Consider the following 16,597-nt stretch of genomic DNA (forward strand, 5'->3'; position numbering starts at 1 on the left):
CCATGTGATAAAGCTTAAGAGAGACTTTATTTTTTCAGTCTTTAGTAAAATTGATGTATTCTTCATTCTCTTCCTGTCACTGTATTAGTGTGAATTAGAGCACATGTCCATGTTTCTGTAGTGTTTTCCTCCCACTGTTGATCATATATTTTTTACTGCCATTTTGTAGCTCTAACAAAATTAACAGGATCTATCTGATCAACTGTATACATTTGTTATCTGCTGCATATATGTTGTTACTTTCTCAATAAGCTGTAGAATAATGCTATCCTTGTTCTTATTGTTTCTTTCTAGCATGGAGATACAAGACACCCCATCAAGTGTCCTTTGTCGATAAATTAACAAAAGTTGTTGTTGGGCAGCTTCCCAACTTCTGGAAACTCTGGATTTCATATGTGAATGGAAGCCTATTTAGTGAGGTATACCTGTGAAGCTTGTTTTAACTGTATGGGCATGTTTGCCACAAAAAGCTCTTAAAGGAAAACTATACCCCCCAGAATGAATACTTAACCAATAGTTTATATTATGTTAAGTGACCTATTAAAGAATCTTGCAAAACTGTAATATAAATATATATCAGTAAATATTGCCCTTTTACATTATTTCCCTTGATCCACCATTAAGTGATGGGCTGTGTGCCCATGGCCAGAAATAAAGCAGCTCTAACTGTAACAGAAAGTAGTATAGAAGCAAAAGGCAGAACTCTGTTCATTAATTGGCTGATGTGGCCTAGCATGTATGTGTGTCTTTGCAGTTTTCTATTTAGGAGTACCCAGTTGCACATACTACTAAAAAAAAAGTATATTTTTCAGAAAATGGTTTATTTAGATGAAGCAGGGTTTTACATATTAGCTTGTTTATGCAATATATTTTTATAGAGACCTGCATTGTTTGGGGTATAGTTTTCCTGTAACTTCTCTAATAATATAGTGTACAAAATATGCTTCATGTTCCTGTGATTAAACTGGATCACAGCATGTGAAGAGTTTTTTTTTATGCAGCAATCCCTGTTCTGATGCCATGTATCATTGACCCAATGCTCCCTGCTGATTTGTTGCTATAGGCAATTAGACCATTAGCAAACTTTGCATCTTAATATATTTCCACAAAAGGTCACCCCTTTAGATAAGAGGAACGGAGCTTCCATTTGAAGCAGCGTAGGTGGTTTTTCACGGTGAGAGCAGTGAGGTTGTGGAATGCCCTTCCTAGTGATGTGGTAATGGCAAATTCTGTTAATGCCTTTAAGAGGGGCCTGGATGAGTTCGTGAACGATCAGAATATCCAAGGCTATTGTGATACTAATATCTACAGTTAGTACTAGTGGTTGTATATATATAGTTTATGTATAGATTGGTAGGTGTGGGTAGTGTGTGCTGGGTTTACTTGGATGTGTTGAACTTGATGCACTCTGGTCTTTTTTCAACCCTATGTAACTATGTATTTTACTGGACCATTTGTCCTTTTAACAGACTGGTTGAGCTTATGCCTGACCTATCATGGGCATTAATGAATTCTAGTCTTTGCACCTTGCAGTCATTACTTGTTTAGCTTTACAGAGCATTGCGGCCCAAAATGCACTACAATTTAGGCTTACCTATGTCAGATTAGCAATACATTTCAAAATGTGGTAAAAAGCTGTCAATTGGCCTTGATAGTAAGCGGTATGGCCGTTGAAACTGGTAACTGAGATGAAACTTTTCAGTCATCAAAACTGCCAAGTCGAAAAGTGAATCCGTTAGTTTTACCACAAAAAGGTTTAGTTTTGTCTGTGCAGGAAAGGGTTACATTACTAAAGAAATTTAATCTTAATTCATGAAATCTGTAGGTTTTGGGTTCTGTTTACAGCCTAGTTTCAAACTCTAAACTTTCAGACTGAAAAAAAGAACACTGTTGTAATGTATGTTTCTTGCACTATCCAGGGTGCTATGAAGCTGAACTGTTCAAAGCCCACTTTGAGGGCATGTTTATCATGAATTCTGGTTCTCCTAGATATTGGAAGGCTGACCCTAAATATTATTAAATATTATTTAGATATTTTTAGTATTCTAATACAGTGGATAATAAAGCTATACTGCAAAATTGCCATCTATACAAAGAAGTTGAAAATAAATCAGAAACATTTGAGCGAAAAAAGGAAAAGCAAATGTTATACACAAACATGGTTACATTACTGTGCACAAACTTTAATGATCAAGGGTTTGGCTGCATTTAGAAACCAATCACATTTACTCTTATCTCAAATAGTAGTTAGTATACACCTGAAATAAAAAGTTTGCCTGCTCCTGTAGAATTATTCCTCTTGGTCTCATACTCCAAAAACCATGGTCCGCAAAGAAATTTCAGAACATGAAAGGGATCTCATGATTAAAAGGTATCAATCAGGACAGGGGTAAAAAAAAGTATCCAGATTATTAAACATTCTATAAAGCACAGTGAAGTCATTAACTTGTGGAGAAAATATGGTTTAGCAATGACTACCAAGATCAGGACATCCCTCCAACATTGATGAGAAAACAAGGGGACAACTGGTGAGGGTGGCCACCAAGAGGCCTAAAGCAACATTAAAGGAGCTGCAGGATATCTTGGCAAGTACTTGTTATTTCCTGCATATCAGTCGTATTCTTCATTTGTGGAGTAGGGTAGCAAAGCCTTTACTCACAAAGAAAAACATCCAAGCCTACACTCAGTCTCCCAAAACCATGAGGGAAAAATGTATTGTGATATGATGAGACCATGGTTTAACTATTTGGCCATAATTCCAAAAGGTATGTTTGAAGCAAAGATAACACAGCTGGAGGCAGCATCATGCTATGGGGCTGCTTTTTGTCAGCTGGTGCTGTAGTCAAGGTGGATGGAATCATGAATAGCTGGGGTGTATAGACTTTTTATATTCACCGTGTAACAATATTGCTTTTTGGGTAATTTAATAATGAAGTGTTACTGCTTCTTTTAGTGATGTGCGGGTCGACAAAAAGTCAACCAGCACCTGATCCTAACCCCGTGCACCCAGCCCAACTAGGCAAACCACCTCTGTTTATAGACCTGCATCTGGGTTTACCCGCGGGTTTGGAACGACATTTGCACAAGATTTGTGGGCCACTGGTGGGATTGGACTGAGCTCTTCCTTCAGCACTCCCCACAAACTTACTGTGCCCGGCTCCCACCTCTGGCAGCCTCTGTTTATGGCACATGCTCCGGGCACAATAGAGCCACAGGCACGGAGTGTGGAAGAAAGAGCTCAGCCTGAACCCACCTGTGACTCACAAATCTCGAGTGAAAGCCGTCCAGTCCAGTGGTTGCAGGCAATCCTGCAGATTTCTAGTTTCTTTCCATTCTCCTTAGCACCATTAGACTGTACAGTGGTGGATAAGCTAGAGATGCTCCTCAGACTGTTAGGGCAGTGGTATACGGGAAGATAAGCCGACCCATGACAAATCTTCGTTGTCGCGGGCAACTAATCTTCCTGCAATGCTATCCCACTGGCTAGAATGTAAATCGCCAGTGGTATGGCATACGTGTCGAAGCGATGTCCCACAGTCGCCCGAAGTTTCCTCTGAAGACAACTTCAGGTGACTGCCGGACATCGCAGCGACAAGTATGCCATCCCACCGGCGATTTACATTCTAGCTGGTGGGATAGCATTGCTTTTACCGAGCAACCTGTGTTTTTTTCTTAAAATCTATGATCTATTGGTGTTCAGTTGCACATACTTGGGACCTGAGTGTTTTGCATAAGGGGTTTAATTTAAATTACCAATTCCTATAGGCTATGAAAAACATTTATCAATAAAAAAACAATAGGATGTGTTTAAGGATGGGTTCTTTCAAGAGGTAATTACACAGAAAAAGTAAATGAGTAAAATAAAAATTAAGTTAGTTGAACTAGCCATATTGGACATATTTGTAAACTTTCTGTATTTGGGTTAAGCCAGGGGTAATCTGCTATACTTTTACATGTGATTTTACATGTCTCAAAATGTCTCTACCAGTAGAAGAAGCATATGTATAAACTACTGTATTGTTTGCAAAAATGAAGTTGTAAAATGCACCCACAATTGTCAACCATAAAAGCAGTTAAGTATGTAGTTGTGTTTAAAATCAGATACCCGTAGTTAGAAAAACCACACCTAGACTCTACATTCATTTAAGCTTAACCACAAGTCTTTTCCTTTTCTTAAGCACTGGTGTCAGTTTCTCCCCTGTTTGTCTTGCTACATATGTCTTAAGTACAATTAGGTCCAAAGACTATGGCTGAATAAGCAAACCAAACGCAATAGCAACCTGGGGCTTCTTGGTTTGCTTTCCCATGTTGCTAAATGCATGTTTATTTAATTAAAAACTGCAGATAATGTGCATGTTGCCCAAGGATATATTTATGTAAATATGTATATTTATTCTTATATATACATGTAGTGTGAAACTTAAAGTTTCTACCATTTATCTGGCTAGTTAGTCCATAACCTACCTTTTTTTATTTGTACACATTACAGTCCCATTTTTCAGAACACACATCTGGATAAATAATATAATATTTTGTACATATATTAAATTTATTATGTGGAATACCTGGAACCAGTGGTTTTCCGGATAAGGGCTCTTTCAGTAATTTGGATCACTGTACTTTACATTTACTAAAAAATAAATAAATAAAAATAAACCCAATAGGCAGTGCTGCCTCAGGGGTCCTGGCTTCCCCCTTTTGGGTCGGGGGGGGGAGGCCCCCCGCATCACTAGTGTCTTAACCAATAGGTTACCACAAATATGGATTCATAGAGCTTAGTTACCATTAAGTAATAGCTACTGTTTTATTAATACCAGATAAAAAGGAAAACATTTTTTACATTTTGAATTATTGATTAAAACTGACTCTCTGGAAGATGGTCTTCCCACAATTCTGAGCTTTCTGGCTAACGGGTTCCCATTTTTATAGAAGGACAGACATTGTCTACTTGCAGGTTTAATCGACATAAAGACTTTCCCAAATGAGATGAGAGGTGTGATGCTCATTTATTTATTTTTGTTACTAATTTTGTAGTCCATACTCACTGAGAAAGTATTAACCGCTGATCAACGATTTATTTTCTTTCTTGGCATTCTTTTAATCCACTGTAAGTACCCTACATTAATTATTACAAACATCACCATCCAACATTACCAATTTGCCATAATAGTAAGCTGTGTAAAATCACACTTATTTAGAAAGTTGGTGTCTATTTTATGGGACTGTGTAGCAGAGTATAAAAAGAGTTTATATAATAAAATGCAATATTGGTGCTCATTTATAAATACTGGGCAAATTAACTGTTCGATAGTAACCTATGGCAACCAATCAAAAGTTTGTTCCCACTGCTGGGAACAGCTTCCTGAAAAAATTCAGCTGCTGATTGGTTGCTCTGGGTTACTTCCCACATGCAGATTTGCCCAATGTTTATAAAAGAGCCCCACTAAGTTTGCCAAGGTGCAGTAACCCATATCAGCCAATCCACAAGTAGTATTTAGTGGTCACCTTTTAAATGCAAGCATCTTATTGGTTGCTATGGGTTACAGCTCATGGGCAAACTCACTGCCTTATAATACATATGGGGTACAGTCTGTTGGGGGGAAAAATTGCCTAAAAATGACATAAAAACTAAATTTGACTGCCATTGTTTAATCACCATATTTATACCACTCTTTATACCAACATTCTTTGTTGGCTGACTTGGTCTCATTGTTTAGAGTGCTGAAATATAATCGCGTTATCAGCTATAGTATTGTATATTAATATGGTATGTGTATATACAGCTGTATGTGGAATGGCATTAATTTACACTCAAGTGCAAAACTGCTTTATAGGTATGCCATTGATTTCACACCAGATTTTAATATGTTTTTTTGGTGTAATACATTTTGCATATTTACTAAAGATGCCGTATGTGGCTGCTGGTTTGTCAACAAAAATTTCATACAACAATAGTCCAGCAAAAAGGAGACAAAGCGTATTAAGAAAAAATTAAATAAATGGAAAAGACATGGACATACCCCCCACCCTTTCATATCCGTTTTATCTCAATTATACTCAGATTGAGTATCTGTAAGATTTCCACATGGTGTCGCTGCTAAGATGCGTGATGCATATTTTCTTTTCTGTACAGAATATAGTCACACTTCTTGTTCTGTTCAACAAAATTAGTGCAGTTTATTTCATTAAATGTTTTTATTTCTTGGATTAAAGGGGATGTAATTCCAAAAATACAGTTTCCTGTCATTAAAGAAAATTTGAAGGAATACTGTCATGGGAAAATGTTTTTTTCAAAACGCATCAGTTAATAAAGCTTCTTTAGCAGAATCCTGCATTGAAATCCATTTTTCAAAAAAAAATGTTTTATTTTAATTTTGAAATTTCACATGGGGCTAGTCATATTCTTCATTTCCCAGGATGCCACAGCCTTATGACCTCTGCTCTCATAAACTTCAATTACACTTTACTGCTGAGCTGTAAGTTGGATTAATATCTCCCCCCACCCCCCAGCTCGATCAATGGCTTCCTCCTTTTCAAGTTGTTGTAGGCAATCTATCACCTTTTTCTTGTAAGCAAGATAGCAGCTCCCAGTAGTTATTAAAATAGCACTCAATAGTAAGAAATTCAAGTCTGGCTTGGGACTCTGCCAGTTACATGGGAGTAGGAGAAACAATAGGTTACCTGAAAGCAGTTCTGACGCGTAGCACTGGCTTCTTCTGAAACCCCAGGTACAGGCACAATGCACTGAGATGGCTGCCTACACACCAATATTACAACTAAAAAAAAATACATTTGGTTCAAGAATAACATTATAAATAGTGAATTATTTGTAAACAGTGTAACTTAGAAATAAAAAGTATGTCATTATACATTTATTAAACACATTTGTTTTTTTTAAAGTTATTTGGTAAATACAATCGGAGGCATACTTTTTCTGTCCCTTTCTACAGTTTTGGTACTTTTGTTTTGAAACAATCTACCAAAAGTCACTGTTGCATGCTTCTTTACAGGTCTGTTAATCAGATGGCTTTTGGAGCAATTTTAAAAGTGAGAACCTCGAGGGCATAGAGCAAAAAGCACAAACAGAAACTATATAGCACAAACCAGTAGGTGTAAACAATGTAACACAAGCCAACTAAATAAATGAGCTGGAGTTCTTCTACATTGTTTCAAGAGTTGGGACCAAAAAACAGAAAGGGATAAATACTGCTTTCAATAGCAATTTTATTTACAGATTAAAACTATTTAAAATATGTGTTTAATGTACACTGGAAAGTTGTTTAGAATTGCAATTTTATTGCAATATTTTATTTTGCTGTTTACAGGACCTTTGACAATAGCAATGCAGTTAAAGAAGCAAAACTTATTTAATAGTTTAGAAAGTATATAAAGGTTTTAAATCTTTGCCCATAGTATTGCACGCTTTTCTAAAAAATTATATGATTAAATAGTCTTAAATTCCTGGAATATCAGTGTATTGGTAGCGAATTAACTACACCCTTTAAGTTTCTTATTTGGATTTAACCCATTTAGTACAAACTGTGGTTAAAAGGATAGTTTATAGTTTCTAGCAATCTGGGCACCATTTGAGCTCCTAGCTAAACCCCCTGATCAATAACCCTCTCCACAAACCTATTTCTTGGCTACTATCAATAAGGCAAGAGAGGGCCAGTTAACCACCGCATATTTATGATGTTTTTTGTGTCTGTACGCTAAAATGTGGGAGATAAGATGCTGTAAAGGATCAGCAGGTTTATAAATGATCTAATAATGGCTACATTTAGCAAATATTGGTAGTGGGAGAGTTTGAAAGATAGAATTTTTATCCAATTGTCAGAATGTGTACAAAAAAAAATTTGGGGGTCCATAGAGGCCACTTTTTTGTACTTAAAAATATGTGGAAACATTATATTTTGAATATATCAGACATTTATCTGAAGAGCATTTTGAATTGTGGCAAAAAAACATATTTGAGTTCACAGAAAATCATATCAGAGATTGGGCACAATTATGTCTGTCTTGATTTTGCGTTACTGGGTGTTTTTTATTTACACTCTGGGATAGTACCTAGCATATTGCAATTGCTGCCCTGAGTAATTTTTATGCATATTTACATTTATGGTGCACTCCCTTCACTTTATTTACCACCTTTACCCAACCAAATTGTTTGTTTTGAAACAGATAACCAGTAAATGACTTGTGTTTAGTGACTAGACCTGTAATAAAATTATTCTTTTATTATATAACCCACTTAGTCTCCCAGGTTTTTGTTATGATTCACTTGTTGCAGTATTGTGTCACTGTAATAGTGTTACAGACAGAACCCATACTGGTCATTGACAACATTCAATTTTCAGGATTAAAAGCACTGAACATTAGGTTTTTATGTTAGTTCAACAAGGCTTACTAACGTGCAAAATGTAGCAATTGGCCTAGCAGCAAATACATTTTAATAGGTTTTAGATTTATGAATTTTTTTGTGCATGTGGTCTGAAACTGAGCATAAGAGTTCTCTTGTGCAGGGCCCTCTTTTATCGATTGTCTTTTGTTTGTAAAACCTATTTAATGTATGTACCCACTTGTTGTACAGCCATTCGGAATATGGTGGCACTTTACCTTACTATACATGTTAATGAAACAATTGCTATAAAAAAACTTGCTATTTCACTATACGTTATATTTTATTCACATCAACTGCTCATTTTTTCATTTATCTGAATTAATTTGTTCAATAACTTGCTGTAGTTATTTTATTAATCAGTGCAATAATTATAATAGTAAATCTTTCTTTTGGTGTTTGTTATCAGTTGTGACTGGCATACATTTTTTTTAAATAATTTGGAAAAATATTGAAGTATTTTTATTGAAACTGATTATAGCTATTTTTTTTTCTTTTAGACAGCAGAAAAATCGGGACAAATGGAAAAATCCAAGAAGAATGCAAGACAAAGACAAAATGACTTTAAAGTGAGTTATATATTGAAATTAGATGTTGAATAAAGGGCAAGTGGCGTTTTTTTTTTTTTTTTTTTTTTTACCAAAAAAAACTTATATTTGTTTAATTCAAAGCTTCCTGGCTATTCCTGCTGACATTATGTTCTTGAAAACAAACACCGTGTAACAGTGCTGTCCAACTTCTGTAATAGGGTGGGGCGGAATTTTTCTGGCCTATGTGCTGGAGAGCCGATAATGGAAGCCAGTTTTGACAACTCCCATTTTTTAAAACCACACCCATCACAAGTGCATTCAAGACCATACCCACATTAATGGAGGTAGTACACCAACAGAAAGACAAATGCCATACAGGAATATCACCCTTCATTCATATGTGAAAGTGGATAGCACAGCCACCCCAAGCACATAATGAAACCCCTTAGGGACCATCTTAACAACTATTTCCAAATGCTGACAAACTACCAGTACAGACCCCCCCCCCCACCAGGTTAACTTCCCACAAGCATCATAGGGCAGGCAGAGTATGACACACAGGCAGGATAGTGCAGGCAGAGTATGGTACTTACAGGTAGCACAGGCCAGGCAGAGTATGGAACACAGGGAGGGTAGGGCAGGCAGAGTATGCAACACACAGGCAGCATAGGACAGGCAGAGTATGGCACACATGCAGGGTAGGCAGAGTAGGGAAGTCTATCTTGACTATTCAAGTAACTGACCATGACCAATATGAACAGTTGGTACTATTCTATGTACAATGACACAATACTGGGACTTTGTCTGAGGTGTGATTATTGCAGGGGCTTACAGAGGTAAACAATACAGGATCTTACAGGCGTGGATAATACAAGGGCTTACAGGCATGAACAATACATGGTCTTACAGGTGTGAACAATACAAGGGTTTACAGCCTAATCTGAGGTGTAAACAATGCAGGGGGAGCATATCAATATTGATACCATTTAAACAAATGTAAGCAGTCACACCAGCCAGGGTGTTGGACAGCACTGGTGTATAACTTTAAAAAAATACACTTAGGGAGTAATGTAATAAACTTAAGTTTTCTACTTTTTACTTTTACCTTTTACTTTAATTTTTAGTAATTCATAGCAACCAATCAGCGAGCAACATTTACTGGTGAGCTGCTTGCAAGCAAAACAATAGGTCTGATTGGGTTTTCTGGGTTACTAAATGTGGTCAAAGTTGAAACTTTTATGTTACTCCATTAAGTTCTGAACATTTTAATTATAAGGAGAAAAAAACCTTAAAATATTTGACTATAAATTGTGTTGTATATACCTACAAAACTTTAGGAGAGGTTACAGCAGTCATAGAAGCAGACCTACATTAGTCTGTATGCTGCCATGTAATTTCAAGTTTTAATTATCAGTAGTGATAAGCAAAACTGCCCTGATTTACTTCTCTGATAATTCAGTTGGAGTTGGCCCCTTAACTCGGATAATTGTTTGCAGTCTAGTGCATGTGCTGTGAATCGGCATAAATAACAGTGAGCTACTAGGGCAGAGTTCTCCCATCCCTTTTTATCTGTGAGCCACATTTAAACATAAAAAAGTTGGTGAGCAATACAAGCATGATAAAAGTTCCTAGGGAGTGCTTAATAAGGACTGTGATTGGCTATTTGGAAGCCTCATGTGGACTGGCAGACTACAGGAGGCTCTTAGGCAGTACAAAACTTGCCTCCAAGTAAGAAATTCCAAAATGATAACCTGCTTTGAGACCACTGGGAGTAGCATCAAAGGGTGGCCCCTTCTGTAATAGGGGAATCTTCTGAGGCACTCTCTACACTAGCGATGTGCCCCTTTTTGGACCCCCCTCCAGCCCTGTAAAGGCGAGGGGGGGGGGGCGGCGGCGGCGGCTTTATTGGAGGAGCCGCCTCAGACATCCCAGCAGCCAAAAACGCTCCCCTGCACTCACATACATATACCATATATACCAACATCAATACTAACTAGTAGTAGTAAACCACATTTTTGACATTTGTAAATTAATACAATTTATTAAACATTTTTGCTGCAATAGTGTGTTAGAGCAGTTCCTTTACTGAAACAATAAACTTTTAGTTTAATGTAGTCATTTGCAGCTTCTGGCTGACTGAAGCTGCTATTTCCAAGCTCTCTGACTTTCAGCTGTTGTTGAAGTGGCAGTTTTGAAGTCAGAATGGAAGATTAATAGGAAAGGATGTGAAAAGAAAGCTAAACAAATAAAGACAAAAATAAATCTGAACCTTCCCAGACAATCTGGTTTTGGTTGCTGGGGTCAGTGACAGTGGCACCTAGATAGGATTTTTAGGCTAGAAACTGGCAGAGTAGGAATGCTTATAATTCAAAAACAAACAAGATAAATAAGCTGAAAAGTAGCATAGGATATGCCCATCTAAAACATGTTAAAAAATACCATAGCTGTGAATATCCCCTTTAAATTTATATAGTATAAAAACATTATTATTAGTGCCTAATAAGTAACAAATAGATAGAATACTGAATCTTCTCTATATGTGCAGATTTGCCAAAAGATACAGGGATAATTAATAAAAGCTAATAATTTAGGTCTCCTTGGTTTATGGTACCTCCCATTACAGATAAACCTGAGGCAGTATTTTTTAAGGGAAAAACTGACCTGTTTTGACTAGCCACGCCATATTCCATGTAATGTGCTGATGCCAACGCAATGGCTCAGGGAGCGAGCAGAACAACTGAATTTTTGAAGCGTAAGGGCGGAATAAGTGCAGGTTGAGAGTCTGCCCCAAGTGGCATTAACCTTAGGCCATGACTTGTTTTTTTTTGTTTTTTTTTTCCAGTAACATAAAAGAAGCTTAAAGAAACTTTGTGATCAGGACCTTGGTCAAATAAAACAAATTAAAAATAAATTAAAGTAATTGTGAGGGGTGAATGTTTGCTTTTATTTCTTGGTTTATCAGTCCTGTTCAATAAATTACTCCAAAGTGCCCTCTTCTGATTTAGACTTAGGGATGAGGTCTTATGAGGAAAAGAAGAAAAAAAGAAAAGAAAAAAAAAAAAATATAGTGTAATACTGTTATTGCTTCACAATGTGCACTCTCATGTGCTTTTTAACACCAGTGATGACTTTTACTTATATCACCCTTTTGTGCCCAGTTGTGATATCCCTTTCCGATTGCCAATCTACTTACAGACCCCCTTGGGTTTATATGCCATCCAATTGGTTTGCTTGTAGCTCACGGCTCTCTGCTTTCCCACCTCTTAATTTCAGGCAGTTTTAGGAACCACTTCACATAGGTAAATTTCCAACTTTAGCAACTTTAGGTTAATTCCACGACCTTTCCGTTTACCTTCCCCTTCTGTGCATTTACTGAGGGATAAATGCATACGCCATATGTGTAAAAACTTAAATACTTTAATATAAATAAAACTTCCCAATACACTCACAAACAGAGTATAGAATGCGCGTGTCAGGAGTCACTGGTATGGATCAGGTGGCTGCTCCTTTTTCTTTCCCTGTTCACGACCTGCAGTGTCACTCCTGGGTTCAGCAGTCCTGCCCTGTATAGTGCTCCTCTTCTGCGTCCTCTCTCACTGCTGACGCGTTTCGCCATTTCCAGGTTCCTCCTGAGCGCAGTGGCGGAAGTGGCGAAACGCACTTGAGAGTGCACATTGTGAAGCAATAAAAGTATTACACTATATTTTTTTTCTTCTTTTCCTCATAAGACCTCATCGCTAAGTCTAAAGCAGAAGAGGGCACTTTGGAGTAGTTTATTCAACTTTATTTGACCTGGGACACGAGGTATCTGAAGTTAGGAGCATACACTGAAAATTGCACTTATTTATATTTATCAGTCCTGTGTAGCCTGGTGTGTTCTCAGACTCTGTGGGCTCTAACTATTAGTCACAATGGTATCAGCTGTGTCTCAGCCTATGGGGGTTTTATTTGGGAGGGGGGGGGTGGTGATGGCTGTCGTTTAAAATCAATTGTTGCCAAAAGTGACTTGCAGTGGAAGGATTAAGAATTTTACTTTGAATGCCCATTGCTATTTGGCCCAAGCACACTGCCTGTAAAGACAGACAACTGACAAACAGCACTAAGATGTATAGTCTGGAAAGGTCACAACTTGTATACTGCACATATGGCAGAAGTCTGGAGTAAAATCCTGTGGGGTTTGGATTGGTCTGCCAGGCAAATTGCATCATTCAGGCATCAGCATCTGAATGTTTATTTGGCTCATTTTCCCCATAGTTCCATACTTAAGTATAAGCAGATGCTATATGGTTCTACTGTGTATAATTCATAGTGAATATACGGAGATTAATTACTGTTTAGGATGTCTGACATTCTTAATCATGCTTCCTATACAGCTGGTGCCCCTAAATATCCCTTAAGTCCTCAAAAAAGGGACTACTGATGCTGTCGGATAATTAATGTCTGCATTGTATACTCCAGCTCATGGAAATAAAGCACACTCCTGGCGTTTTGTATGTCGCAATAGCCCCCAACAGTGAAGTGAGCAAACACACCATGTATTCTGAGGGGTAAAATGTCAAAGTTGTCACACTGCAAAGCTTTGCTAAAGTTAATGAATTTAATAAAATTGTGAAAAGAAGTTCAGCATTTTTAACATTCAAAATTGCCCAGTTTACGGCCTTGTATTTGCTAAAGACTTTTATGGTATACAAAACTACAGCCGAATACACACACAGTGTTGACTCCAAGCAACTCAGGCCAACCACAGACCCTGCCTCAGGAACAAAATGGTGGCTCAGTCCAACACAAGCCTTGGAGGTGGGAAAGTGCTTTTGGTTTGACAATTCTGATAAGAAGATGCTTAGTTAATGAGCCAGTGTTTTCCTGATTTTCCTTTCACTCCTTCCCTCAAACGTATTCAATTTTTTTAAAGTGGGTGGGGCCACCAGCAGCCAATCAGATTTTACCTATTGACGTTCAATGGGGGAAATTTAACCTGTTGCCATTCTCACAGTATTAACACCAGGGTCCCCAAACTTTTCACAGTTGGTCACTAGGGGACTGCAGTTTTAGTATTGAAAAAGTGGGTGGAGCCACCAACAGCCAATCAGATTTCATCTGTAGACTTCATATGTTTAAATTTAAATTGCTGCCATTCTTTAAATATTAATACTAAGGTCCCCAAAGAGCTAGTCACCAGGTAACTGCAGTTTAGATTAAGGAAAATGGGTGGAGCCACCAACAGCAAATCAGATTTTTTTTTTACCTATTGACGTTCAATGGAGGAAATTCAGCCTGCTGTCATTCTCACAGTATTAACACCAGGGTTACTTGGGGACTGCATTTTTGGGTTTTAAAAAAAGTGGGTGGAGCCACCAACAGCCAATCAGATTTCACCAAATGAATTTTATTGGTTTGATGCCAGGGTTTCCAAACTTTGCACAGTCAGTCACTGGTTGACTAAGTACTCAAGGTTAGAAAAAGTGGGCGGAGCCAACAAAAGCAAATCGCATTTCTTTCAAGGTTATCAGTGGGGAAATTTTAATTGCTGCTATTCTCACATGTTTAATGTCAGGGTCCCCAAACTGCACAGTTTGTCACTGGGTTACTATGTTCCAAGTTTAGAAAAGTGGGTGGGACCAATTCACAGCTGCAGTCACTTTAGGCAATTGTCTTTGGTGCAAAGTCTCCTAGACATATGGCAGCGCCCCAGCAATGTATAGAACAAAGCAGAACTATTGATTTTGAATGGTGAAATTCAACCTGCTGCCATTCTCACAGTATTGACACCAGGGGACTGCATTTTTAGGTTTTAAAAAGTGGGTGAAGCCACCAACAGCCAATCAGACTTCACCTATTGAATTTGTTTGGTTTAAATTTAAAATGCTGCCTTTCTCACGCTATTTATGTCAGGGCTCCCAAACTTTGCACTGACTGTCACTGGCTGACCACATATTCAGGGTTAGAAAATGTGGGCGGAGCCACCAACAGCCAATCCTTTTCCACCCATTAAATTTCATTGGTTAATATTTAAACTAATGCCATTATTTAAGTATTAATCCCAGGGTTGTTAAACTTTCCAGAGTTAGTCACTGGGTATTTGCCATTCAAAGTTAGGAAAAGTGGGTTGGGCCACTAACAACCAATCAGATTTCATCCATTGAATTTTATTGGTTTAAACTTAAAATGCTGTCATTCTCACACTATTTATGCCAGGGTGCCCACTGTTTTTCACTGGGTGACTGGTGGCACACCCACCAACCACCAATCACAAACCTATTGACTTTTATTGGTTTTTTTTATTGGTTTTTTATTGACTTTTATTGGTTTAATTTTAAACTGCTGCTGTTCTTTAACTATTAATCCTAGGATCCCTAAACTTTGCAGAGTTAGTCACTGGGTAACTGCAGTTCCAGGTTAGAAAATGGGGGTGGAGCCACCAACCGCCAATCAGAAGTCACTCGTTGCCTTGCAGTGGGGAAATATAAATTGCTGCCATTCAACCACTATTAAAACCGGGGGTCCCCAAACTTTGCACAGTGGTTTTTACTATATAACTGTGGTCCAAGGTTAGAAAAAGGGGGCAGTGCCACCAAGGGCCAATCAGATGTCATTGACTTTCAGTGAGGAAATTTAAATTGCTGCCATTCAGACACTATTAAAACCAGGGTCCCCAAACTTTGCACAGTGGTTTTTACTATGTAACTTTTGTCCAAGGTTAGAAAAAGTGGGCAGAGCCAACAACAGATCAGATTTCATTCAGTGACTTTACGTTTTTCAACCCAACATGAAGTTTGTTCTCAAACTTCCCTTTCTAGTTACACATCAGTTGCAGGAGTATGGACCAAAACATGCACAACAACATTTTCACACAAATCGACATTTAAAAAAAGTTGTTCAGGGCTACTGGCAGGAGGGATCCATCCATCAGAGTTGTTACAGCAGGAAATGTGGGGGCTACAGGAAATGTTCAAACAGCAGACTTTTTTTAAGTGCTCTTGCTCTTAAGTGCTCCTGGGATAGTAGATTTCTGGATCGATCATACAGCCCCATTACCAAGAGTGCTGGGCAGCAGTACATTGTGTTGTAGCAGTGACTAATGCCATCAGAGAGATGCACTATATAAATTCCCCATTGCTGGCAGTTTGAATTCTTTGCTTGCCAAGCAGTAATGCACTGTGTGTTGGCAAAGGGCTAAATGTGTTGGTCACATTTTGACAATATCAAAAGTTTACTACCTGGGACCTATACAAATATAGTAATTATTATTTTATAAAATGCCTTCTCCTTGGGCTATGTTCTTGACCAGGTTTGCACACACTGCAACAGGGATTTTGGCCCACTCCTCCACACAGACCTCCTCTAGATCTGTCAGGTTTCGGGGCTGTCACTGAGCAACATGGAGTTGTATGTATGTATGTATAACTTTATTTATAAAGCGCCACAAGGGTACGCAGCGCTGTACAGTCTTACAGAATACAAAATTACACACAGGGAGGATGAGCGATATAATAAATAAATACAATAAATACATATATGTATATATATAAGTGCCATGTGGTATGAGACACAGTAGGAAGGAGGTCCCTGTCCCGTAGAGCTTACAATCTGAGTGGTTGGGTAACATACAGGCACAAACTGGAAGGTAAGAGTGCATCAGGTATGGGCATTTGCCCTTAAGCGCAGGACT

At 38.0% G+C, this 16,597-nt stretch overlaps 1 protein-coding gene across 3 annotated transcripts in view; it reads left to right on the forward strand.

Moving 5' to 3' along the window:
* Nucleotides 1-16,597, forward strand: part of exoc2 (exocyst complex component 2) — a 115,591-nt gene that overhangs the window by 58,063 nt on the left and 40,931 nt on the right. For all 3 annotated transcript variants that reach the window (XM_031903541.1, XM_031903543.1, XM_031903542.1), the window contains exons 13-14: nucleotides 295-419; nucleotides 8,899-8,967. In XM_031903541.1, coding sequence (XP_031759401.1) covers nucleotides 295-419; nucleotides 8,899-8,967 — 194 coding nt within the window. The remainder of the gene's footprint in view (nucleotides 1-294; nucleotides 420-8,898; nucleotides 8,968-16,597) is intronic.

Source organism: Xenopus tropicalis, chromosome 6 (assembly GCF_000004195.4).
Source record: "Xenopus tropicalis strain Nigerian chromosome 6, UCB_Xtro_10.0, whole genome shotgun sequence".
NCBI classification, from domain to species: Eukaryota; Metazoa; Chordata; class Amphibia; order Anura; family Pipidae; genus Xenopus; species Xenopus tropicalis.